Source organism: Cydia strobilella, chromosome 16 (assembly GCF_947568885.1).
Source record: "Cydia strobilella chromosome 16, ilCydStro3.1, whole genome shotgun sequence".
Taxonomy (NCBI): domain Eukaryota; kingdom Metazoa; phylum Arthropoda; class Insecta; order Lepidoptera; family Tortricidae; genus Cydia; species Cydia strobilella.
Window position 1 is genome coordinate 12,457,768 of NC_086056.1, and position 26,194 is coordinate 12,483,961.

Genomic DNA, 26,194 nt, shown 5'->3' on the forward strand with positions numbered 1-26,194 from the left:
TAGATTTAAGTTTTAAGTTTAAACTTCCGAGTTGTGCAAAGGAATAATTTTCAGACGCCTGAATATGCAGTCTTAGTTTTGTGCAAATATAATAACGGCCTTTGTAGTTTTGCCGGTTGTGACGATGCCTATGTAGTTGGTAGTTCTTAAAATTCCAGTAAAAAAAGTTCATTATTTATGATGAGCACGTCTACTGTTGCTGAATGCTGAGCAATATAAGATTTGAGTATTTATTTATCTTAATTTCTCTGTCGTGGCCAGATCATAGATTTTGATCATTTCATGAAATACCATTTTAGAATAGGTTAGGTTTGGTTTGACTTGTTTACGAAGTGAAGTGATTGCCACATCATGAAATGATTAATACTAAGATCTGGCCACGACATATCTATTATACCGGGTGTGGCCTACAACAAGCAAATAATTAAAGTGTAGACACTTCTCAAACTGACCAACATTTGTTCAGCAACTTATAGAAATGACTTGTGTTTAGATTTTTAGACTACTTTAAAGTTTAGTCTAAGACGCAATCCATTGCGAATTTTGTCAAGTTTATAGCGTGACAAGCAACGTCATTACCACAATGATGGCGTACGTTGAAGACACAATATTTTGTATGAAAATAGGAAATCTTAACTTTATAATTTTTTTTTAAATATTGAAAAAAGGTGTCATAGTTTCAAGAGTGCAATCTGTGTTTTAATGAATTGGTCGTGTTACAGGGCCCACCCGGTATTATGTCTTCGTCTAGTACCCACAACACACGCCTTATTGAGGTTTTGGTAGGGCTTATTCAATTTGTGTCAAAGAGGGTTATTACTGTTCTAAAGAGTGTGCAGAAAGTGATACGTTTCTACACTAGAGCATTTAACATTCCAACTACTATTTTTTCTCTTTTTTTTAAAGATAAACAGTTAAAATTTGGTTTTAAATGGATTTAATATTGTCTTCGGTTACTGCGGTAGTAACTCATAAAATAAAACTATGAAAACGGATTAACTAGCCTTATGAACCGATTTTGCATGTACAATCAGCCTTAAAGTTTATAGTGTATGATGGTTCATTATTTTTTATATGTGGGTATATATGCACTTTGTAGTTTTTCCTCAGTCACCCGTTGACCACAAACGCACAATATCGCTGTAAAGCTCTCTCACTGCGTTCGAGTGCCAAACTACCTCGGCAGTAATGAGTGCCTTTCATTTTCATTTATTCACCATAAAGTAATATGTGCATTACATGGTATATGTCGTTACAAGCGTTTAATACTTAAAATAAGTACAATACATTACAATATAGATTAGATTAGATATATTTATTTCACAACATATGATTACAGTACAAATTACATTAATGTCAAATGTATATAGAAATGAATGAAGTAATTGTTGTCAATTTCATCCCTTGGTCACCTATATAACCTACTTATCATAATAGGGAGCGTGCATGAACTGTAGGGGGCAGCACAGGAGCCCCCTGTTTATTGGCGCAATGTGTAAATGTCAAGTTTAAGCTTCCAATGTAGCCCACAAGATGGCAGAACATTGCACAAGAAAACGTACGTGAGCTGTAGAGGGCAGCACTTGCTTTGACGTGAAGTGTCAATGCAGTATATGTTTCCGATTCAGGCCACAAGATGGCAGACCTTCCAACACGCACGGCCCCTATATAAGTATAAGTAAAATATTATATGATAAAATAAGATACTTAATCATATCTAGGACATAAATTACCGAACACAACGTCATATCATTTATTTTAACCGCTTTTTTCAACTGATGGGTAATTCAAAACTACCAGAAAATTAAAGCGCATAAGTATAAAAGAAATTGGCAAATTAGAATGTATTCGTATGAGCCAAAGGCGATAAACATAATAATATCCTTAGTAAATTACCGAACGCCCGTCCATCAATGCCCTCCTGCTATAAAAGTGATTGATGTGCCCCGAGCTTTTATAGCGTTTTGCTATTCCGGAGAGTGCACCACACTCCATAATTCTCTGCAAAATCGTTTAATACTATAATATGATGTGGCATGGATTATCTAAGAGATATACTTACCACTCTTTAAACCGTTCGAATTCACTATAAAACTCCCGTGAGACTCAAAACATATTAGATTATTTTAAACCGGGTCACTCACGTATTATTAAGTCGCATAGCTCGACATGTTTCGGTCCAATTTACTTATTTATTTATTTATTCGACTTAATAATACGTGAGTGACCCGGTTTAAAATAATCTAATACGTTCGAATTCAGACTACATCCAGTGTTGCTGCTACAGCAAGGTGCGACATTGCTGCCGACTGCATTGCTGCCGCTAATCTATAAAATCCGGGCAGCGACATCGATTTTGATGAGATATGCAGTCGGCGTAATATCGAGCCGCAATACTTCTGCAGTAGGTACTTTAAAAAAGTGTTTTCGGAATATTATTGGCCTTAATTTTCGTTCGTGAAGTTTCGTAAAGGGTGGGTAAAGTTCACATCACCGTCTAGCTGCGCGAATTTTTCGAACTACCAGCACTTAGTCTTGTTTATCAACTTGAACGTTTTGCACACAAAGTATACGCAATTAAGTCATGTTAAATTAAATACTAATGTGTGAAAATCGTGAAAGTTTAAATCCGTATCAAACTTTGTTTTACACTAGAAAAAGGCAATTAATTTAAAATAATAGACACTTTGAATTTTACCTTTCTCTACTGATTAATTTGTTTGCAAGACTATTATATATATATATATATATATATATTATCTGCAAAAAGATTAATGAGACGTTGCGAGACTTGCATCTTTTTACATGTACCTAATACATAAGGCAATATTTCACCGACAAAAACGCATTTATTTTTATTTTATCCATACATTTAAGATGAGCTCTCAGTGACCTTGACTTCACGTTCACTTATCGTTTTGTTAGGAGCGTTTCGCGAGTGAAGTACGACTATCATTTCTGACTTTTGTATTGCTTTAATGCAATGGGTCCATTATAGACATTTGATCCTAAAAATAAACCTGATCGATTGATACCATTAATGAAAATTTGTCATTTATTTAGCCTATTAACATAATTAGGCTATGGTGCACAATAAAGAATACTAGTTGATTTTACTGATTTTGTCCGCAGGCCGTCCAGCCCCAACAGTCCTCTGGCTCATCGATGGGGCGCCAACACCTCAATACATCGGCGAGAAGACCGACACACACGTCGTCGTCAACCGGCTAGAACTAGCGCATATTAAACGCAGTCATCTCAACACGACGTTCAAGTGTCGAGCGTCGAACACTAACCTCGTCAGTCCGAAGGAAAGGACTGTTAGGCTTGAGATGAATCGTAAGTTTTTATTAATTTAAACTATTTTTTTCCGGATTAATTGAGTTAGTAACTATTAGGGAAGTCCTACTGGAGGTGCCACATATCAAGCTGAGGTAGAGCCTAACGCCTTTAGGGATTGGTTGGGGCTTTACGCAGTCGAATGCTGATAGTGATCCTGCAGCGCTCCTCTACAAGGCGGAGTTGGCATTCGTTGATGGTTTTAGACGGTAGTCCTACCACTGGTTAGTTCGTCATCGCTCCTGGTTACCCCGGGCCAGGTGGCATGCGTAAACGCATGTTGGGGCTGGCTTGGCGCAGCAGCGCGTTAGGGATGTTCGCCGTGTGGAGCACAGTCGGCTCCCACGCAGTGCTTCGAAAGAGGGTGGCGCCCCTATGGAACCGCGTGTTGGCAGCACCAACACCCTCCTGAATGTAATTGCGGAAAGGGTTCATAGCCCTCTTATCACTCATTGGATGTCGATGCATGTGTGATCCAATTAGCATTATATTTTTTACTACCATTGGCATATATTATTTATTTTTGTTACTAACATAGTCTTAACTATATAGACAAACAATGGAGACAAACAATCTGAAATATTTTCATTTCTTTTCATTTTAAGTGTAACACTAACCTCGATAGTTTCAGAAGGGCTGTTAGGCTTTCTAACTACTAAGTAATTATTAAACGTTTATTAACATCTGATTGAATTTGTATGAAAGCAACCGGCACCAATACACAACATGAACACAACTAGATTCACATTAAACGGCTACAGTGCAAAACTGTTGAAAAAATATAAAGCGCTCCTACATTACAATCAGCGCAAAAGTTTCACACTAGCCCATTTTTTTTTCAGTCATTGATATAGTAACTGCAATATGCAACTGTTGCACAAATAGACAATTCAGATGACTGAGCGCTCTCAACTCGAGTTCCATTTATTGACTTGCTAGCAATCGTGATGCTTTGCCCGGAGCTTTTTTATGCTATTAAATGAACGTTTTGAAACCTTCAATCGGAATTTTGCCTGTCACTTTTGGTCGCATAAAAGTTAAACTATTTTAAAACACATTTGTAACTGGTTAAATATTGTTAAATTTTATTACTTTTAACTAGAAATAGGAGGTTATTGAGTATCTACTATATGAATAATGATTTTCATATTTACCACTAGCTTTTTTGAAAACTTGATAAGTATAAACTAGGAAATACTTTTATTATTTTTCTGTAAAGTTGTAGATTTTCTTACAGGTTTGATTAATAGTATTGCTTCAAAAGGGTTTCAAATCTTAACTTTGCATTAATCTATTTGTCTTGACAATTGGAAATTGACGTTAAGATAAATAAATACGGTCACATTACGCAATTTAATCTATTGAAGTGTTTTCTTTTCATAGTAGACCTATCCCTGATATTAAATATTGACTACTATTGTATTGTTCACTGTTTCTTTTGTTCACAGTGAAGCCGATCCGCGTAGAGATACAGAACAAGCAAGTCACGCTGTCTTCAGAGCGGTACGTCAGCCTGAAATGCGTGTCGGAAGGCAGCCGGCCCGCGGCGCAGCTCACCTGGTTTAAGGACAATAGGAAGTTTACAAGAGGCAATGTAAGGTCTACATAGATTTATCACCAAAAACATACCTTTCTGCAAACTGAGATGAATTCCGTCCTGTGTATTTTTATCTAGCCAACTAGTTTTTAAGTTAGTTACTTACAAAAATACCTCTTGTAACTTGTAAAGTCAGTTTTCGGCAAGTGCTTCCGTCGGGAAACTTCTTTTAGGTACCTACCTCAAATACAACTCTGGAACGGTCTCTTACCATTACGCCATATCCTAGAAAAAACAAGGTCCCATTTGACCTTAAGCGTTTGATTCTCCATACTGTATACCTATAAGAGTTTTGAATGATTCACGGTTAGTTTCACTAGACTTATATTGACCGGGATAGACCGTGCCACCCAACTGACTGTATAGTTCCAATAAAAGTGAACTCCGACATCAACTTCATTCAATTCACCATTTATGTTTGTTTCTAGAAAGTAGAAGCCCAAAACGAGACGTGGGTAAGCAGCACGATAGAGTTCATGCCGCTGCCCGAAGACGACGGGTCGCAGCTCAAGTGCCAGGCCGATAACAGCGCGTTGCCGGGACAGAGTATAGAGGACTCGTTCAAACTGGACGTCGTATGTGAGTACTGGTTTAACTTGGCCTACAAGGACCATGTATAGTTTTCGTTCTCTCAAAGTATAACCTATAAACGTTATAAAGGTTACAGTACGCTGGGGTCTGACAGATAACCACTTCTCCGAAAGGTCACACAGACCTTAAATATGATTTTTTTTTACCCCGAAGGGAAGAAAAGGCTTGCCGAGGCTTGAGCTGAGTTCTTACGACAAAGTCCTCACTTTGGTGGCATTTAGTGTAAGAACTGAGGAAACGTGCGCGACGTGTCGCTCGCTAGCGCCCGGCGCCCGTCCTCCCCGCGCGTAATCAATTATCAATTTATTAGCTTCCTCGTTGACACATGTCCAGTTAATATATGATAGACGCTATTATCTACGCGATAAAGCATCTGTTATACACCGCGCGATTGGAAGAATAGGTACTGGCATCATATCCGTCAAGATCGTCCCGCCATCTGCCCTAACGATGCTCCCCGTCAGTGGTCTTGGATGCTTTTGGCCTGTACTATAATTAGGATTGAAAGAAAGTATATAAGTCTACCACTTACTGTAAAAATGTATTAAGTAAACACTAGCTTCTGCCCGCGACTTTATCTGCGTGGAATGATGATGAGTATTGATAAAAACTGTCCTATGTCCCGGGCCTCAAACAATCTCTACACCAAATTTTATCTAAATCGGCTAAGCGGTTTAAGCATGAAATGGTAACAGACAGACCGACAGAATTACTTTCGCATTTATATTTAAATTGAGCGCAATCACGATATTCACAATCACGTTTACCTAAGAATAATAATGAGCACGAAACAAAGCGGTCTCATTAATTTAGTGTTTACTCCTACGCTTTTCTCAGCTTTTACAAATATATGCGTTGTCTGACTTGTCTGTAGTCAAAGAATCTTTCGGAATTTAATACTGGTCTTATATTTTTCTTTGCTGCCTTAAGTAAGACGAGGAACAAACTAATTGAATTCGAATATCGTTTATTTTGGCCTAGACTGCTAGAGCATTTAGTTATGAATAAATCAAATTTGCGTTCTGGCATGAAGAGAAAAAAGGAGGTAAATTAATTAATTGATGCAGCCTTTTTAGTTTAACCCTTTGACCGGCAAAAACGTCAAGAGACGCGCATGGTTATAGTGTAATATCAACCTCCGTGTATTTCGATAAGGTTTACGATGACGCGTTTTTATATGTATATTAGATTAATGATAAAAATATGACAAGAAAATCAACAATACTACTATAATTATATTAACACAATACAACTTTTTGACGTATTATTTGTCAAACTGAAAATTGCATAGTGTACCTACATTATTGCATCCAGTTATATTTTATAAAATAATCGACAGTAGCACTTACGAGTACGTAATAATAATATATATTTTTAAAGACTGTACAGGACAAAATCTGGGCATGCATGATATGGTAAATATTTTAAATGAATGTGCATTATCAAGCAGCACTTTTTTTAATAATCTGTGGTTATCAAACTACATAATAAAATTACAATAGTTATTTACGATACAAGTGCGGAAAAGAGGAAATTCGACACGAGTTGCGAACTACCTATTCGCACGTGTATCGTACAACGTTTTACAGTACATATGGCCCTTTAAACTTCTGACATATGCACGAAAAGTGCTCTTTTACGCACTAGTGCGAGAAAGTAGCACCATATGTACTGTAAAAATAATTTAACATTAGGTTGTCTGTGACTAAGACTATTATATATTCCACAGTACCTATATATTTTGTACACGGTCTTCTGACAGTCTTTACCTAATTCTGCTATAAAAAAATATATTATTTTTATTTATACAAGCCAAATTATAACTCATTAGTCAATGAACATTATCTTTTCACAATATTTAAAACTTTTCTAATTTTGACTCACAAAAATATGCCTCCCATATAAAAACGACTTTCAGGTCTTGGAGTCGAAAGTCTTTCTGGCTACCTCAAGTAGAAAAGAGTTTCAAAAAGGAGGTTTTTGGTAATATCGCATTTTTATGAGCATACAACAGCTTATAAAAATGTAAATAAAATTGTAGCATTGTAACAGGAAACGAGTGAAAAAAAAACGCGGTACAAAAAATTTAAGGTATGATGGAATAATATATTCAGCGAAAACTTACAGAAGCCCATATTATTGTAATATGGTTGTATTTTCAGTAGATAGTACTATAATTACAAATTATTAAAATAAAAGAACCGCTTAAATATGTGCATCCGGTAAAAAGATATACCAGATCATGCATGCCCGGATTTTGTCCTGTGTAGTCCGTATGTGCATAATATAACATTATATCTGGACTTGTTTGAAGTATCAATGTCAATTCTATTATTGATTCTAATAGCAAACTGCCAGTTTCCAGCTACAAGCAATTTTTGTTTCCAAGAGTTCATAATCCAATTTCACCCCTAGTGCCCAAAAGCAAATTGCCCGCTGATTGCTTTATAATTTTGACAATCAACTGCCTAACTCCGTGAGCGTAACGGAATTAGCGTTACTTCTTTGGGAGCAGACTTCCTTCTGTAGACTAGATTATGAAGCATATAGGTATACGTAACTCACTGTCACTAAACATAGTGCTACTTGCAAAGTCGAGTTGCACCACCTAATTGAAACACAATCTTTTGTACCTTTATGGATTTTTAAAACTTAAAATAAACGTAATTTGTAAATTATTTTCACGTATACGTAGTAGCTACTGAAATAAGCGGTCGCGTTATAATAAACCGGCTCTCTGAGTCATCGTCATCAATAGTAATAGATGTGACCATTACCATTCTCTTATAGCTTTACAAAACCAGATATATACCCAATATCCGTAGTAAAACAGAGTATGGCACATACTTTTGTACGCCAACTGTAAATATGTGTACATATACATATAAGAGTATTAAGGGTAGCTGCAGCTATTTTTGGCAATTTGTTTTATCCTCTACTATTAATGCTGACTGTACATCGCATTTAAGTAGAAAACGCAACGCAAGCGATGTACTATTTCATGTACTTATCCGGAGCCTTACTGCAAAAAGCGGTATTTGCCTTTAGATTAGCAAGAAAGGTGAGGGCGAGTCATCTTATAACTATGCTTCGTCTGTAGAGAAGTGATCTGTGCCTGGTCGCATCATTCTAGGAACGAATATTGCGCAGTAAGCGATAAAGGGGTGCGGGCCTGAACAGTTAGCACATCCGTAAGGTCGTTAACTTTAATTATCATTGCTACTTAGCACTTGCTCAGCGCGTCTGCCGCGTACGACACTTTCCAAGCTACCGTCCTAACCAAAAATGACGTATATCCATTTAAATCTCATAGTGAGTGAGTCTTTTAGCTTCAACTGCAGTATCGTGCTAAAATTAGCTCCCTCTCAGAACTCTTCCGCTTATAAAGCGACAATTATTTTTATATGACCCGATATTCTTTGATGCTGTGATAAAAACTTGAAGCTGCAATATAGAGAAACGTGGCAAAATTTATAAAAGAATTTCTCTTTTATTGCCGTACCGTGATCGCTTCAACTTGAATACTAGGTGAAAATGCAATAACTTGGAAACGCGGACAAAGAAATGCAAGAGCTAGTCATAAAGAGTGCGAGCGGAACTATGCAGTGTACCGTTGCATATCACTGGGAACCGAAAATGTCGAGCGATGCGAAGATAGACAAAAGGGTGGGAATGTACGTTGAAAGGGTGGTCGGAAGTGGATGCGGACAAGAAAAAAGGGACCTTTGTCCGGCGAACACAATAGGCTGAGAAATATATACCCCACCTAACGTTTAATATCATTACTTCTTGTCTTTTTAGGGATGTTGCCCAGAAATATGTACATTTCCCTTTCGTTAGGATACGAGTAAGCTGGTGGGCGTCGCTTTGTGTCTTTTATGTCAACATACAATTGCGATTTATCATTTCAAGGCTTCAACTTAGGTATCGTTAGAAAACACTAGTTAGGCATTGTTACATTTTAAATGAGTTATTCTTAATTTAAATTATTTATTTAAGACTCGTTTCTGTCACTATTTTTTAAATCGCGAGACGGTTACTAGTTTTATGTATAATGTTATCTTGAAATGGTTATAGGCGATAGCAGGCCTCCTTCACTCGCTCAAGGCCACGTGCTATATGCCTACCGCTCGGTGTATCGTCGACGATATAATCGACAGAGGGCCGCCGAACGCCCGCCTGAGCGCTCGCACCGCACGTTTCCCGCGCTTACGCTTCGAAATGCCGAAACCACGTAATTATTGTGCAGTAGATGGGTGTAAAAGTCAAAAAACAAAAGAAAATTTGTCGTTTTTTTAGGGTTCCGTACCCAAAGGGTAAAAACGGGACCCTATTACTAAGACTCCGCTGTCCGTCTGTCACCAGGCTGTATCTCATGAACCGTGATAGCTAGACAGTTGAAATTTTCACAGATGATGTATTTCTGTTGCCGCTATAACAACAAATACTAAAAAGTACGGAACCCTCGGTGGGCGAGTCCGACTCGCACTTGGCCGGTTTTTTCATTTCCGAGAGACGAAGAAAGATGAGTAGTATTTTAAATCTATCTATGAATTTTTCACTATTTATTTCTTTGAACATAAGTAGATAAATCGTAAATTAAGGAGTTTTTTGAGTCAGGTATTATAAGTGTTGTTTTTAAATATTTGATTGACTAATATAAAATATGGTTGATTCGCAACATTCGTTTTATTACAATAATAACATAAGTAACAATACAACCCTAGCGCATTCTTACGATGACGCGTTGGCACGTGGCTCGCACGGCGAGCAAGGCAGTCTCGACTCTTTGTGCGCGTACTTATGGTACATTTCTTCTCGTCCTGAGCAGCAGGTATTATTATTAAGATTTTGTAGGCTATTATAGCGTAGGTATTTTCGCTTTTGTATCGGAATGATGTATCTGTTACGTAGTAACTATTTATTAATCTGTGCGATAGCGTTATTTTTCTCAAAAATATGTCGAAGTTGATATGGCTTCCCTTTGTTAATCGATGCTGCTCATTACAGTACTAAGATTACTCATGCCTATTTTTATTACTTAACTATTACTACTTTAAATAAATTAAAAATAATTCTTCACCGCTTTAATTTCAATTAAGTCAGTTAAAGGCATTAAAAGATCGAGGTAAAAGTACAACATGATCTAAAATAAACCAAAATATACTTATTAAAAAGACCGTTAAACGGAGGCGAGCGAACTACGGACTAGAGTTGTGCCGTTCCCGGTAACATTCCCCATTTTGGACGGGGAAATTTCTCGCTCGGTAACATTCCACATACAAAATGGGGAATGTTACCGGGAACGGCACAACTCTACTACGGACGAAATTAACATTAAACATGGAAATGTCAACGTATCTTTAATTAGAACAAGGAACATTCCGGCTCAATACCTCAATAATTAGATATTAGACGATAGCAAATTATGGACTCGATTTCGGTGGAGTATACATTAGTTTTACGAAATACACAACGTGGGCTTACCCCACAATTATAACTGCTCAGTAATAATGTGGTAGGGCTAGTGAACTATTTAAACAACAGTTTTAATTACGTACTTAGTTAAAAATAAAACAGCGCTGACAGTTTGTAGTTGCCATAAAGGTTACCGCTTGATAATATGTGCCATTTTCAATCAAAACGGTACCTACTTATTGTCGCTTGTCAGTAAGGCGCTATTTCCATATAGCTTCAATTAGAAATCAACCTTATCGACAAGCGACAATGTGGTACCTTTTGCTTGAAAACGTCACATATTAATTTTACAATTCTCTTAATTTGTTGCATAAACTTAGTTAGCTTGCATCCTCTCTTATTAAGAGCCTTGGAAAAGTACAATAAAAACAACATCATAAGCTCATGTTTTTTTTACAACATACTTCTTTTGACAATACAAGTACCGAAAAATATACGCCACCTTGCTTAGTCAACGCCATCTATCGAAGATTTTAATTACCACAGGTCTACAAATGTACAAGATTGCCTGTTAAATATCAAAAATGCGACCAAAATCGGAATAATGTCGTGTCATTTTAAGTAGGTATTGATTGCATAAATGATGTCCGTTTGTAACAGTATTTCAAGATCTCCTGAATACAGTTTTTCGTATTTTTAGTCCGCTAACCTTACGTTTTGGTACATTCAAGCAGCCGCTATGAAGCTTAAAAGTGGTTACACACACACTCCTATTATCTTTAAGCATAACCGTCATTGTAGATCTGCGAATAATACGGAGCCATAAAACTAAGTCCCGATTTTGCACATCATGACATTTATGACACCAACACACATGCGATACCACACAAATAGAATTGTCCAGGCAGTGGCATGGTACAAATGAATTTCGTTTGTGAATTTGGTCCCTGCCAGAGTCAAAGGCAGCATCAAAGCTAGATGCAAACTAACAATGACATGTTGTTTATGGGACAACGAGATGTGAATTCATAGACTGCCACCCAAGAGAAGCTTTATAAAACGTTTACGAAGGCCATGAGGTCACCGCATTGTAGGTGTACATGAATTACACCACATTTTATTCTACAAATGCTATACCCCTACAAGTCGATTTTGGTTTTGGTAGGTAGGGGAGACCGAGGTGACTTGTGACAGAGAAAAGTTGTGACATTGTCGTTTCCTGGAACCTATTAACTGTTAGCGAGCTCACAACATTGCGCGTTTGTTAGCTAGTAACTTGAACTAACAAACGCGCGCTTTTGCGAGCTTCCAAAGACTCGACTATGTCACAACTCTCCTCTGTCACAACTCACCTCGGTCGAGTCGAGTTCACACACATCTTTACAAGCCAACGTTTCAGTAGTATATATTTACACGCCTCTGGGACACTGGCAATAAGGTCGTGTTTAAGAATCGTATCAAAACTGGCTTACCTATTTAGCAGAAAAATACAAATTTCAGATGTGGATGCTTATAGTTTCATACCTAACATACAGCGTTTCTAATACACGCTATATTGGGTCAACGTTATGCTGGATCGGATAAAAACAATATACAATATATCGTCTAACAAACATTTGGAACAAATTGACATGAATACGCATAATCAAATGCACCCCTAGCTGACCCTAAATAATCCTTTTATATCATATCTCGCTAATAGGCTTTCACTTCAAAGTTCAAAAGTCTTCAGCCTTCTTCATAAGAGTTTTCACTAATCCCGATACCCATTATAAAAATATTTGAACATTCCGAAGTAAGAAATACTATACATACACAAGTGTCGCCAAAGCCGAATAAAATGCTATACGTAGATGCAAATATACGTAATGTTACGTATAATTTATAGCACCGAGATTAGTCCCGCGAGGCGTAACCGGAATACATCATTTTACGTCGGCAGGCGCGCGTCGCGAGATCAGAACCCGGTACCTATACAACCATTATGATATTATGTATGCATGTTTAAAATATAATCAAAATTATTACAATAACAGTAAATGTGAACGGAGGACGCTGGTTCGATTCCAGCCCCGGTAATTTTTCCTTTGTGTATGACCTTTACTGAACCCTTGGTTATTTTTAGGGTTCCGTACCCAAAGGGCAAAAACGGGACCCTATTACTAAGACTCCGCTGTCTTCTGCCACCAGGCTGTATCTCATGAACCGTGATAGCTAGACAGTTGAAATTTTCACAGTTGATGTATTTTTGTTGCTGCTTTAACAACAAATACTAAACACATAATAAAATAAATATTTAAGTGGAGCTCCCATACAACAAACGTGATTTTTTGTGTACTGGTACGGAATCCTTCGTGCGCGAGTGCAACTCGCACTTGGCCGGTTTTTTATTACCTTTGTATATGACCTTTATTTCGTTTAACAGTAAATATGAAAATAATATTGTCTTCGGTTACCGCGATAGTTACTCATGAAATAAATCTATGAAAACGGATTATACTTTCATGAGTAAATATGAAAGAATCATTTTTCTATCAGCAAATCTCTGATAATGTCAGATATAATTAATTGACAAAGGTAAATTACTCCAATTCATAATTCTGCATACATGCATTAAGTACAATTTCGTTAATTAAGTAGGACAATAAATTATACCTGCATAAAAATCCATCAGGCTAATCGATCTCCTCGTCCTTGAAGTAGGTTTTAGAGAGCATAACACTGTAAATTTAAACATAAAGAAATAAAATATAGGCGTTCTATCTCATCTAGAGTATTTATGTACTTATATTAAAATGATTATTACGGTTTAGACTCACGTGTCACAGTATGCGAAGCACGGACGTCGTGAACGCTACTCGCACTATTAGATAGTACTTGAGAAAGGAGAATTAGGCTCTCCGAAACATGTCGCGCGAGAGACTAAAACACGTGAGCCTATGCCGTAATAATTATTTTAATGTTAGTATGTCTCACGACAGTTTAAATTCTATTATTTATGTATAGTAGTAGCAGCAAAACTCTTTATTGTACAAAAAGAAACATAAAACAAGAAAAAACATCATTTGTACAAAGGCGTACTTATCCCTTTCAGGGATCTCTTCCAGTTAACCTTGGAGCAATTGAGGGAGAAAAGAAAGCACTTTCGAAAGCACAATGAAGTAAGTAACTTCACATTGTCGCATTTTGACTTGATTACGAAAATAAATAAATATTCTAGCACCGTAAATCTAAACAACACAAATATTTTACACTGAAACGGATACATAAACATAGAACAGCGCATGCGAACCGGCTTTTTGTAAAAAGTTTCTGTGTACATTTTTTCTCGCAGCTAAACAAAGCGACAACGGTCCCTTATAAAATCTAGGTCACAAGATTAAAATCTAACTTGCTTTGTATTTTGGTTTATACAAAATTATATATTTTTTATATCAAACCCTCCGTGAGACACCGACAATTAAATATATGTCAAGCAAGCAATACGTGTAAAAAAAACACCAATAAAAGGTGAAATACGTTTTAATAAATGGGTCACTCACGTATGTTAAAAAGAAGATTGCTTGACATGTTTCATTTCATAACGAGGACCTTCAACAAGAGCATGCGTTAATAAGTGTGTTGATTTCAACTTAAAATAAATTAGTGTCCCGTTTTAATATAATATTTAATGTGTTTTATTTATTTATTGGTAACCCTCATATACCTACTCAGTTTTAGCTTGCCACAGCTGCGTAAGAACGCGCATCACCTACCGGATTCTAATTAAAATGTATTTTGTACGTTTCAATGTTTGTTTTATTTCCACCGTTATTTATTTTGAAGGAGCCCCCGCGGGCTCATAAATGCGAGCCTTGATTTGCGGAGCGGGTAACTGTTAGAAAGGTTTATTTTAAGTTTAGGTGTGTACTTTAACATGATAATATACAAAGGTATTGATTTGTTTCTCATCATACTTGGTCGTAAAGTATATTACGAAGCCTTCAGACTAATGTCTGATATTAGTTCCCAGGGAGTAATGGATTTCGTATAACTTTTGATACTAAGTCATGCGGCAAACTGAGCTTAGTCTCGGTGAATTTTGCATATATCAATATTTTTTTGAAATAAATAAAAAACATCGTAAATAAAACTATATTTTTAATAACAAGTAAATATTTTAAAGTTTTAAAATATTTACTTGTTATTAAAAATATAGTTTTATTTACGATGTTTTATATATAAGTATAAGTGTAGTTACACTTATACTACTTATATACAATAATCAAATTAATATAAACACCTTACGAGTCACCCGCATCTGCTATGGTTGCGTTGCTCCTTTGCACCGCCAGAGCCACAGGCCAATTTTAACGTACACTGACATTAGAACGATATTTGAATCATATTATTTAGTTACCGTAAAACCTAACTTTAGTACAATACTGCAACTATGGTCCACAACTTCTAAAGAAATAGTACATTTCGATGCTAGTGCGGAAAGTATGACATTTCCGCACGTGTATCGAACGACGTTTTTTTAAAACAGTTGCGAAAAAATAAGACAAACAACAAATAAAGGAATTCGAAACTTTTATATTATTAATTCTGTGACATCATTGACATTGACATTATGAAGAGGTGTTTTTTTAGCTAGGTGTTATTATTATTGAACCCACTTCAATGAAAGTTTTTGATTACGACGTTTAAAGGAAACTAATATTAACACTCATCAATAAGTAGTCATGAATTGGAACAAGTATAAACTTAAAAAAATTGGAAAAGTAAAAAGCACTAGTTCGCGAAAACCAACTTTCCGCACGCTACGTAAAGTAGCACTTTTTGAGCAACTGTATTAAAAATTAAGTATCAATACCAATGTTCCTTTTGGTTTACTCTGTCTTTTTCTTTCATTTATAAACATACTTTGCCTTAGAACTACAAAAAATACAGTAAAAGTCTCACCTGAACGAATAAATTGCTGTTAATTTTGGACCATAGTTGGGAGCTTTTGACCTATAGTTGGAAGGTTTTATGGGATCGTGCGTCTTGTCCGCGCCAATACACGCGTACGGAAAAGTACAAGCGAAATGCACGATATTTGAATGACATCAGTTAGATGTCAGTCTGATATTAGTGTCCGTTCGAATTGTTAATCCTTGGGAAAAGAACGGACTGACACCTTTATGATCTTTTTTGTGTCGATTGTCCATAGGTCCAATGTTTCCATTGCAAGCAAATAAAAACCTAATCTCAAAATAAATTTACTCGTTATAAATTTACTCGTCGACATTGCAAATCAAGAATGCTTTAGAAAACATGTTTTCTTTGAGTCATAAATCTTTCGTTGTCCCATCAAGTTCAAAAGGCTAACTTCTGTAACTAAATTTAGTATTTAGAAAATATGTTTCATTTTACGTAGCCAAATATTTCCAAGTGTTATTTTGTAATGAAAGTTGCTTTATATAGTTTTATTTGCAATTATTGAGGTCTTGTGGTGACGTAATTGGAAACATCATTTTGTTGATTTCTCTTTGTGGAATTTCTCCTATTAAGGAACATATCGAAGAGTACCTATCTATGAGAATTGAACGCATTTAGATGGCTTTTAGACATATTGAATTTTTGTTTCTAAACACGGATGTTAGGCGTATTCTGTACTGCGACGAAACTTTCCATCGCACGGATAAACCGCATCGGACTTGTTGGAGCTGATTCGGTCTAATTTACTCTGTGGTCGAGGTACAACATACTGAAGGCAGCAACGAACTTTATATAAGGCGGAATTATATAGGATAACAGTGTCCGACCGAAATTTCGGTTCCGGTTTCGGCATAACAATCATGTTACGGCCAAAGGTTTGGTTTTGGCCAAAAAACTGCCGAACCTTTCGCCCACGCCGAAACTGTACTTTTTAGTAGGGTCCGACCTAACTTTCGGTTTCGGTAGGTTTCAGCATAAAAATCATGCTTCCGTCGGACACTAAGGATAACCCTAAGGGCCGATATAGACGGACTACAACCCGACTGCAATTTGTATGGGAACTGCAACCTGCCTGGAAATTGTATGGGAACTGCATGCCGACTGCACGCCAATTGCGACGTCGGCGTGCAGTTCCCATACAAATTGCAGTCGGGTTGCAGTTTCCATACAAATTACAGTCGGGTTGCAGTTCCCATACAAAAATTCGATTCGAGTTCCCATACAAGTTGCAGTCCGTCTGTACCGGCCCTAAATGCTAACTAAATGAGGACCCAAAAACTGTACCAAGTTGTATGAAGTTGCAATGCGATTTTCTATTGCATGCTTACAAAATGTATATGACAAATAGCAGAATAAGCAACCAACTGTGATATACCTAAATATACCACTGAAGTAACTATGGTAGGTACCTACTTATTTTTTGCAAATAAATACAAGTAACTATGGTAGGTACCTACTTATTTTTTGCAAATAAATACCTACTCGAATCACTCGTCATCATTTTATCGAAATTTAAATTTAAAGTAAGTTTCACCTGTCCACGGCCGCATTTTTATCACCTATCACCATGCCTGTCACGTTCTAAGAAGTATATGTGCGAAAGTGACAGGCATAGTGACAGGCGATAAAAATGGAACCATGCTGCCACCGCTGAACGGACATGTGGGTTGTCCTTGTCTACGTGACAGCGTGATAAAACGGTGTCGGTCACTTTCTATCCCGCGGTGTTAAAAAGTGACAGTTATTTTATCACGTTCACGTGGATAAAACTATCCATAATACGCCTACTGTACTTACGTCATTAAACCAAATTGCACCCGTCAAACTGGGGTATGACAATGATTCTGAATCATGAACCATTCATCTGGTCAAAAAGTATGGATAATGTCTAACACAAAACAATATATAGTCAAACCACGTTCTATAGAAATAAATAGCGTGCAGCTTTCTATTTGTGCGACCGCTAGTTCCACTAGTTTAGGTTTTGGCTTAGTTTTCGGCGTGAATGTCAACTGTTGGTGTTGTCGCACTAACAGCTTTAATTACGAGAACTTAGTTCTCTTGATACGAGCTTTTAATACGAGTTGGACCTTTGCTTACAAATGTTTCCAAATTCACTGAGCCAGTGTCTATCACATGAGATTTGGTAGCGCAGAATTTCAACTATTTATGTACGTAATACTAATAACTAACTACGTATAAACAAATTACCCTAAATCTAAAAAAATATAGTTTGTGGAATTTTTATAAGTTACAGTTCAAGATAGTGTTAAAATGTGAAGAAATACCCAATAACAAGGTGTTTAGAAAAACACGACAGTAGTAGCTCTCGCAGATGTATAAGGTTGAAAAAAGAGAGATTATTCGTCGCAAATATTTCCATCATGCCTTGCGGCGAAGCCATCTAGGAAATTAGATATTTTTTTACATTCGTGACAGTGACACTGACTGACATGTGATAACTTTGGAAGCGACTGTAAGTAGGGGGACATCAAGGAGAGTTGACACAAAGTTTACTTTTTCGGTCATAACTCTGTTTTATTAGAAGCTAGATTTACGAAGTCTGTATCATTTGATAGCAAATTTCATAATCATTTACCACCCAAAACAGTAACACCATATTGTACTTGGAACTATTTAAAAACATTTGTTTTCTTCATCAATCCGATCTGTTTCAACTCTCCTAATACAGAGGTAACTTGAAACAGGTATTGAGGTAAGTGTCAACTTCATCTATAATTTATAAATTTAAACAATAAGTAGCAATCCAGTGTCAGTAAAACATTTTTACTGGTAACCGCCATTTTGTACTTATACATAAAAATTAAAGCGATAACATAACGATTTTAGCAACGAAAACTCTAATGTATTACCTAAATTTTCATGAACTTTAAGCATTTCGTTTCAAAATGAGAGCGTAATTTCGATTGCACGAGAGTGGCTTTTTGGCGGCGGGTTCATGTGACTCTAAGGAGTCCTTCCTTACCTAAATATTTTTTTTATATTATTAATTCAGATCACGTCTAAGATTTCATCCTGTATAATAAAATGTAGGTCAAGAGCAGACAAAGACGGAGCTTACACCGACTCCGGTCGTCACTCGGCTTGTAGGATTAATTTGGCTTTGTCCTTCTTAGTGGGACTGCTGTTCGATTTGTTAGGAACAACGAACGAACGAACAACGCAACCTCTTACGCTGCGTCTTATGTAAGCGAACAACTTCCGCGGCGGGCTCACGGTGTTCGCGTTCGCAACGAGATCGCCGACGTAGGACACTTCTATAGGTATCAAAGGATTGATTCATCCCGCGCCGCAGGTAGGTAACTAAAACAGGTGCGGTTTAAGAGGAATTTCCTCCCGCGGACGCTTCGGCTGTGGAATGAGCTCCCTGCCGAGGTTTTCCCGAGGGGCTACAGTATGGGGTTCTTCAAAAAAGGAGTGTACAGGTTTTTAAAGGGTCGGCAACGCATGTAATATATCTGGTGTTGCAGGCGTCCATAGACTACGGTAACTGCTTACCATCAGGCGGGCCGTATGCTTGATTGCCACCGACGTGGTATAAAGAAAAACTGTGTAAGATTGTCCCCAAATATTTATTATTAATCTGATCCGCTACTTTTGAGGCTGACAGTACATTTATTCTTTGTACGATTCGTGAACCTTATACCAAAGACAAAAGGTCCATCCATAATCAGTCAAGAGTGATGCTGTTAGCACGTGTTTTCATCATAAATATAATATTTTTTCATGTACAGCGGCTCCTTAAGGCTTAAAAGCCACCCGTGCTCGACATTTGTCCTCTATACAGCCCAAAGCCCAAAGCCCAAATAAATACGTTATTAGAATAATTATTGCGGCCCGAATAGGGCCTAACCGAAGTTAGCACTTAAATTGGTCTTTGTGTGGCTGTCTAAATAGGACATTTAATTGAACGTCCTAAAAGTTTGAGAACAAACTTTTTGTTTAACAAAATAATCGACATGTAACCTTTATTGCACAACACAAGAAAGTACAAATGACGGGCTTAATGCCTTAAGGCATTCTCCACTATTAAACCATTGGATCAAACAGAAACTAAAATTGGTGCAGAGAAGAAAGTCAGTATAAAGCGATAAAATAAGTCACTTATTAGAATAAATATCTGGGAGACCAAGCTTTGCTCGGAAAACATAAAAACTTAAAAATGCGCGTTTTCCTAGAGCAGACCTAGGCTAGATCGATTTTTCGCCCCCGAAAACCCATATTATTTTTAGTATTTTATATAGACCCAGTAAATACCGGGAGGATATGACCTTGCCTTCGTAGTTTACCCACGGTAGTTTAATATTATAAAATCATTTCTAAGAAAATCTTTTACGTTTATTTTTCTCGATTCAATTTTCTAATTATCCATCACCCGCTATTCCGGTCCATTTTAATATTTCGGAGCGAAGCTTATCGCAGCTGCCGTTTTCCTTACATCTGTTTTATCTTATTAGTAAAAGTTGACGAAAGACGAAAGAAAACGGGGCGGTCAATTCGAACAGTTCGTACGGTGGATTCCCGCCCATTAGATAAGGCGTCAATATTCTCAGATTTTTTTTCAAGGATATTTTGGGGCGTATATTAAAGTCTAAATCATAGTAACTTAAATTAAATAGGTACAACCCAGCGCATTGTCATGTGCGCAAGCTTTTGGGTATGTGTGAGGTGAGTGTAGCGAATTTTTCTATACTTACGGTCTATCCTCGTAAGGCCCAATGTACCTACATAAAATGGTACTTTATTTGGTTCAAAAAGTAGCATTTTATTCATTTATATCTTTCTCAAATATACGAAATTTATCATAATTTACTATACAACAATGTTAATATTAAAAATAGGAAAGTTTTGTCTTATATCATCATATAGCCTCGTATGGGGGCCTTACGAGGCTATATGCTGTTTTAGTATGAATATGAGTGATGCGCGAACTTATATGCTACATCTAGTAAAAACTTGTGATCTCTACTTCGGACACAACGGAACACGCCAGCTATTACGACTAAGGAAATTAATTTCCAAATATACTTTAATAAATTCTATTTGCTTCTGCCCGACGAACCGTAACACATTTAGAGCGGGAATTCCCGGCGCGAACCGTTTTGGCAACAATTTAAGCAGGAATCGCAAATGTTTATTTGTCGCGACGCTTCGGGCGGCGTCGTTATAGGTCGGTAATGGCCAATAAAATGTCACCGCTTCCACAGATAAGTGTTCACCTGAACTGCCTTTGCACTTTAAGAGAAGCAAACAAACGCTTTCAGCCGCCTTCATTCAGCGCCTCGGTCGGTAATTACCACACTATCGTTTTATGTTTTATTATGCGTTTGCGATTAACTGACTCGCGGGCAAAAGTGAAAGAACCTTCGGTTTATTGCAGGCCGTCTTGTTTTTCATTTATAAATAAACAACAGACAGTGTATCAAGGATGTTAATATTATTCCATAATAATATTGAATTTAATAATAATAATACAGATCAAATTTAATACTAAGTTCAACATTCTAGACTAGTATTTTTTATAATCTTTTTTTTATACTTGACGAAAATTTTGTGAAATTCGTAGTTTTAAATTTGATCTGTATAATAATTCAATATTATTATGGAATAATATTAACATCAATAAATTGCTCTAATAATTAGCTTATATGTACATAATACTTACCAGTCATTAGTGCTTGTTGCTAGACCTACGTGAATAAAGTATATTTGAACTGAAAATGGTATATGGTATGTACTAGCCAAAATAAAAATCGTAAAAAAAAAACGCTATACGAAACTAAATATTCCTCCCTTATAACGCAACGTATTATCGTTTGTACGGGTCTGCTTGTCAAAATGGTGAAATTGGAGATCTTTACTTCAACTTGGGAAGCAAAATCATTACTTGCAGTATATTACAAAAACTGATTTCGCTCGCTTTTACACAAATAACAATTTTGTACCTATGTATAAAGTTTACGTAGCCATAGAGATGTTCTCTTTATAAAGTACCTACTTTTTAGAAGATAATAGTCTGAAACGTTTTCCTTAATACATTGGTTGCCATGAGCATCACCGGTGGGATCACGTAATCTTCTCTGTGTGGCCATGAGCATCACCGATGGGATCACGTACTCTTCTCTGTGTGGCCATGAGGATCACGAGTGGGATTACGTAATCTTCTGTGTGGCCATGAGCATCACCGGTGGGATCACGTGATCTTCTCTGTGTGGCCATGAGCATCACGAGTGGGATTACGTAATCTTCTGTGTGGCCATAAGCATCACCGGTGGGATCACGTGATCTTCTCTGTGTGGCCATGAGCATCACGAGTGGGATTACGTAATCTTCTGTGTGGCCATGAGCATCGGGATCACGTTATCTTCTCTTCTCTCTTATCTAATCTTAAGGGAGTAATATTGTGGGTGTATTATAGTGGGGTGGGCAGCCAACGTGTAAAGTGGAAACACGTGGCTACCTTTTTCGATTTTCCGTTATCGCCTTCATGTTTACTTACATAGATAATACAATATGAACATAAGCAATTTCTTATTATTTACATATGTAAGCTTTCTGTACACAGACAAATACTTAATGTAGACTGTTATCGAGGTATCCAAGGACAGTCGTATTTCTTGTCATTTTTATATAATCGAAATCGAAGACGCATACATTTTTTTACAGTACATACGTAGATATAAGTTAAAAATGCTGGTAGCCTAGCGGTAAGAACGTGCAACTTTCAATCCGTAGGCCGCGGGTTCAAACCCCGGCTCTTACCAATGAGTTTTTCGGAACTTTTTTTTTTAATACCACGTCGGTGGCAATCAAGCATACGGCCCGCCTGATGGTAAGCAGTTACCGTAGCCTATGGACGCCTGCAACACCGGAGATATTACACGCGCGTTGCCGACCCTAACACTCCACTCCCTCGTTGAGCTCTGGCAACCTTATGTACGAAATATCATTTGATATTTTACTAGTCGCTTTTCGGTGAAGGAAAACATCGTGAGGAAACCGGAATAATCCTAACAAGGCCTAGTTCCCCCTCTGGTTTGGAAGGTCAGATGGCAGTCGCTTACTTAAAAACTAGTGCCCACGTCAATTCTTAGGATTAGTTGTCAAGCGGACCCCAGGCTCCCATGAGCCGTGGCAAAATGCCGGGATATCGCAAGAAAGATGATGTAGATAATATATGTTAACTTCGTAAGGAGACTATCAGTCTTCATAATTCACTTGTCTTTTCCAAAAGGTATCATTGGTGTATGTTTTATCCCTTAGGCTCATCGTCTTTCGGGACGTAACACGAGGATTTACTGGCAGTACCCAGGTATTTGCGAGCAAGTTTCAGAATTTTGCTCTCAACCGCTTGGGCCCGCTACCCGGCGGCTGGCCATGCGGGGGTGGCGGGTACCCGGCGGCTTTTGTTTAACAGATGAGGGTCTGAGGCGTAAAAATCATTTGAGAAAATTCATACTATATTTAACTCACTTGAAAGTTGGAGTACTTCCTTAATTTCGATGGCAAAATAATATGCTAACATACAGCTGACCTGGTGATGCAGTCGGAAGGCAGCAAACGGGTCTCCTCGATGCAAAAACACAAACACATCGATTTTAGGGCCATTAGTCAGATCTCGAGAGGTAGGTTCTTGATAGACATGCAAATGATAAGAAGTATAGTCAGCAATAAAAGGTGTCACAAAAATATTTTTTGACTGTTACTTGTTCAAATGTCAAATTGAAACTGCCGTTGAAATTCGTTTGTACCTACTACCCTTGACATTTTGCAAGGAAGTTTTATGAAGCTCACTATTTTTCTACTAATTTTTCATTTCCTTTCTTTCCTTTTTCTCCGATATTTTTCTAAAAGTTGCTTTGGCATAAAAACCGACAGGTTGCTTGATAAAGGTGTCCATCAAGGATCTCCACAAGGATCGGTATTGTTGCCCTCACCCAACGCAACGACTTTCGACAACGAATTTATACAGAGATGTGTTGATGATGTTATGACAGTGCGACTAAACCTTTAAACCTCTTTATTAACATACAAGTTTCTGCAAGCTACAAGCAGTGGTATTACGTAAACGAAATTAATATCTAGCTTAAATCTAAAATAGGCCCTTGAGGCCAACCAAAGATGCTGGCGGCATTTCCTGTATCGCAATGCTGATACGTTGTGCGAGGAAGGCGCCAGCTCTTCGGTCACCAACTTTACGTCAACCAGACGCTTCGCGATTTCTGCAAACAACTACTTGTTCGCGCTGGGACCCCATGGAGCGTTTGCAGTTTCAACTCCAAATGGAACGAAAAACTGGTTAACCTTACGTTTTGACACTTCATGTTGACGCTAACAGCCAATATGCAGCTCAAAAGTGGTCACGGTGTTTTTATTTGTAATGTGCCTCTTTCGTACTTGCTGGCTTGCTTTTTCCACGTCAATATTTTTTTTGTCTTTATTTACGAGCTTGTCACCGAGGTGAACATGTCGCTCCATAGAAAGCGACAATACAATGTTCTTACAATTAACTTATACGTCAATTATTATTATCTTTAAGCGTAAGCGTCATTCTCGACCTTATAACATTCTAATTATCTAGATGACTAAGATAAGTGAGGCATAATATGCATGAATAATTTCACACTCCTGAATAACTGAATTTCTAAAACTTAGTCTGCTGAAAATAATGAATTAAATCTTGGAACAGAATTGTCTTTGAAGTTATAATGAATCTTCTTAATCTTAAGTTTCTGGCAAATGAAACGCTTGTGCCGGTTTGTGAGATTTCCCGCGGTACTTCATAACAATATTATACCTACATGAAATGAGAAAATGCTAAATTACAAGTATTTCTACTAAGAAAGTAAGCTCCAAATATAAAATTATACGATCGCCTGCACGTACCTATAATGGACATTTTTTCCACAATGTATGATTAATAGATAAAAAAAAAACAAATCAATAATATTTTGACGTATTAAGTTAATTTGACATCAGTGTCAACGTTATGGCAACGAATTCAGTGCCCGAAATTTGGATCCCGTGAGAACAAATATTTGTTCCCGAGCCTTAGACATTTATATATAAAAACAGCTTGAGTTACAAGGCCGTGTTCACATAGGTTGTCAACGTATTTACTTTTCTTTGTATTTCATTTTTGTTAGTAGATTTGGTCATATATGTTGTCTCACACTATAAGTATGTAGGGTAAGATGGTTGACACAGGATCACTCCATTTTCTAATGTCCGTATCTCGAGTAATAACTGTGATACATATTTGATTTATGATGTTATTGTTTGACTCACTGTGCAACAGGGGGTGGGTACACTAAATCACCCGGTGGTCTGCAGTAAACCAAAGATGGAAATCGTCTGCTATTATTGGACTCATTGGTTATTGTGTACAAACGACTTGCGATCTTCTTGAAAATAAATATTTGATCAATGAATATACTAAGTACTTAAATACGTTAAAAAAATATTGATATTATAAATTTTCTAATTTCAGACGAGGAAACATCCTAATTAGACAAGTCTTAAACCCCTAGAACAATGTTTTCCTACTTAGATAATTTATCCAGGCAGTTTTAAATCAAAACTAACTTTTTATACGCTCAAAACATTTGCATTAGCAGGGTTCCTTTACCGAGCTTTGACCCGCTGTCAACCTGATCCAGTCGATCCACTGTCGACCCAGGCCTCAATTAGAAAATAAATGTAAATTAAAATAATAAACAACAATATTTAAGGTTATATTTCGCGCTTCAACGGAATAACCTAGACGAAACATCCAGTCGGTATGCAGGGTCCTTGATGGCTCCTTTACTCGATAGCCCATGCAGCACTGGACCAGTGAAATGGCCATGCAATGGTGATGGCTCCTATACACGATGACCCAGCGCTGGACCAGCGAGATGGCCATGCGATGGTTGAAACGCAACTATATCCCATCGCTGGCTCACTACCTTTGATGTGTGGACGAAACACCATCACTGTGGCCATCCCATCGCCATTCCGCCGCGCTATAAGCCATCCGACCCACTGCGCTCTCCACACAGTGGCCAATATGATGGCCCGTCGTGTAGAGGAGCCAAGAGACCTTATTCAACTGTTTTTATCCAACAGATCCTCCCGTGGTGTCGCTCTCGCTTGGCAGCACGCTCAACCCCCACGACATCAAGGAGGGTGATGACGTCTACTTTGAGTGCTCCGTCCGCGCCAACCCGAGGGAGCATAGGATATCCTGGTATCATAATGTAAGTTAAACACCTTTTATCTTAGGTA

General features: G+C 37.4%; 1 protein-coding gene across 1 annotated transcript in view; it reads left to right on the plus strand.

The window, feature by feature from the left end:
* LOC134748595 (neural cell adhesion molecule 1-like) overlaps nt 1-26,194 on the plus strand; it is a 137,664-nt gene that overhangs the window by 88,220 nt on the left and 23,250 nt on the right. The window contains exons 6-9 of the mRNA XM_063683386.1: nt 3,133-3,339; nt 4,788-4,933; nt 5,365-5,515; nt 26,036-26,166. Coding sequence (XP_063539456.1) covers nt 3,133-3,339; nt 4,788-4,933; nt 5,365-5,515; nt 26,036-26,166 — 635 coding nt within the window. The remainder of the gene's footprint in view (nt 1-3,132; nt 3,340-4,787; nt 4,934-5,364; nt 5,516-26,035; nt 26,167-26,194) is intronic.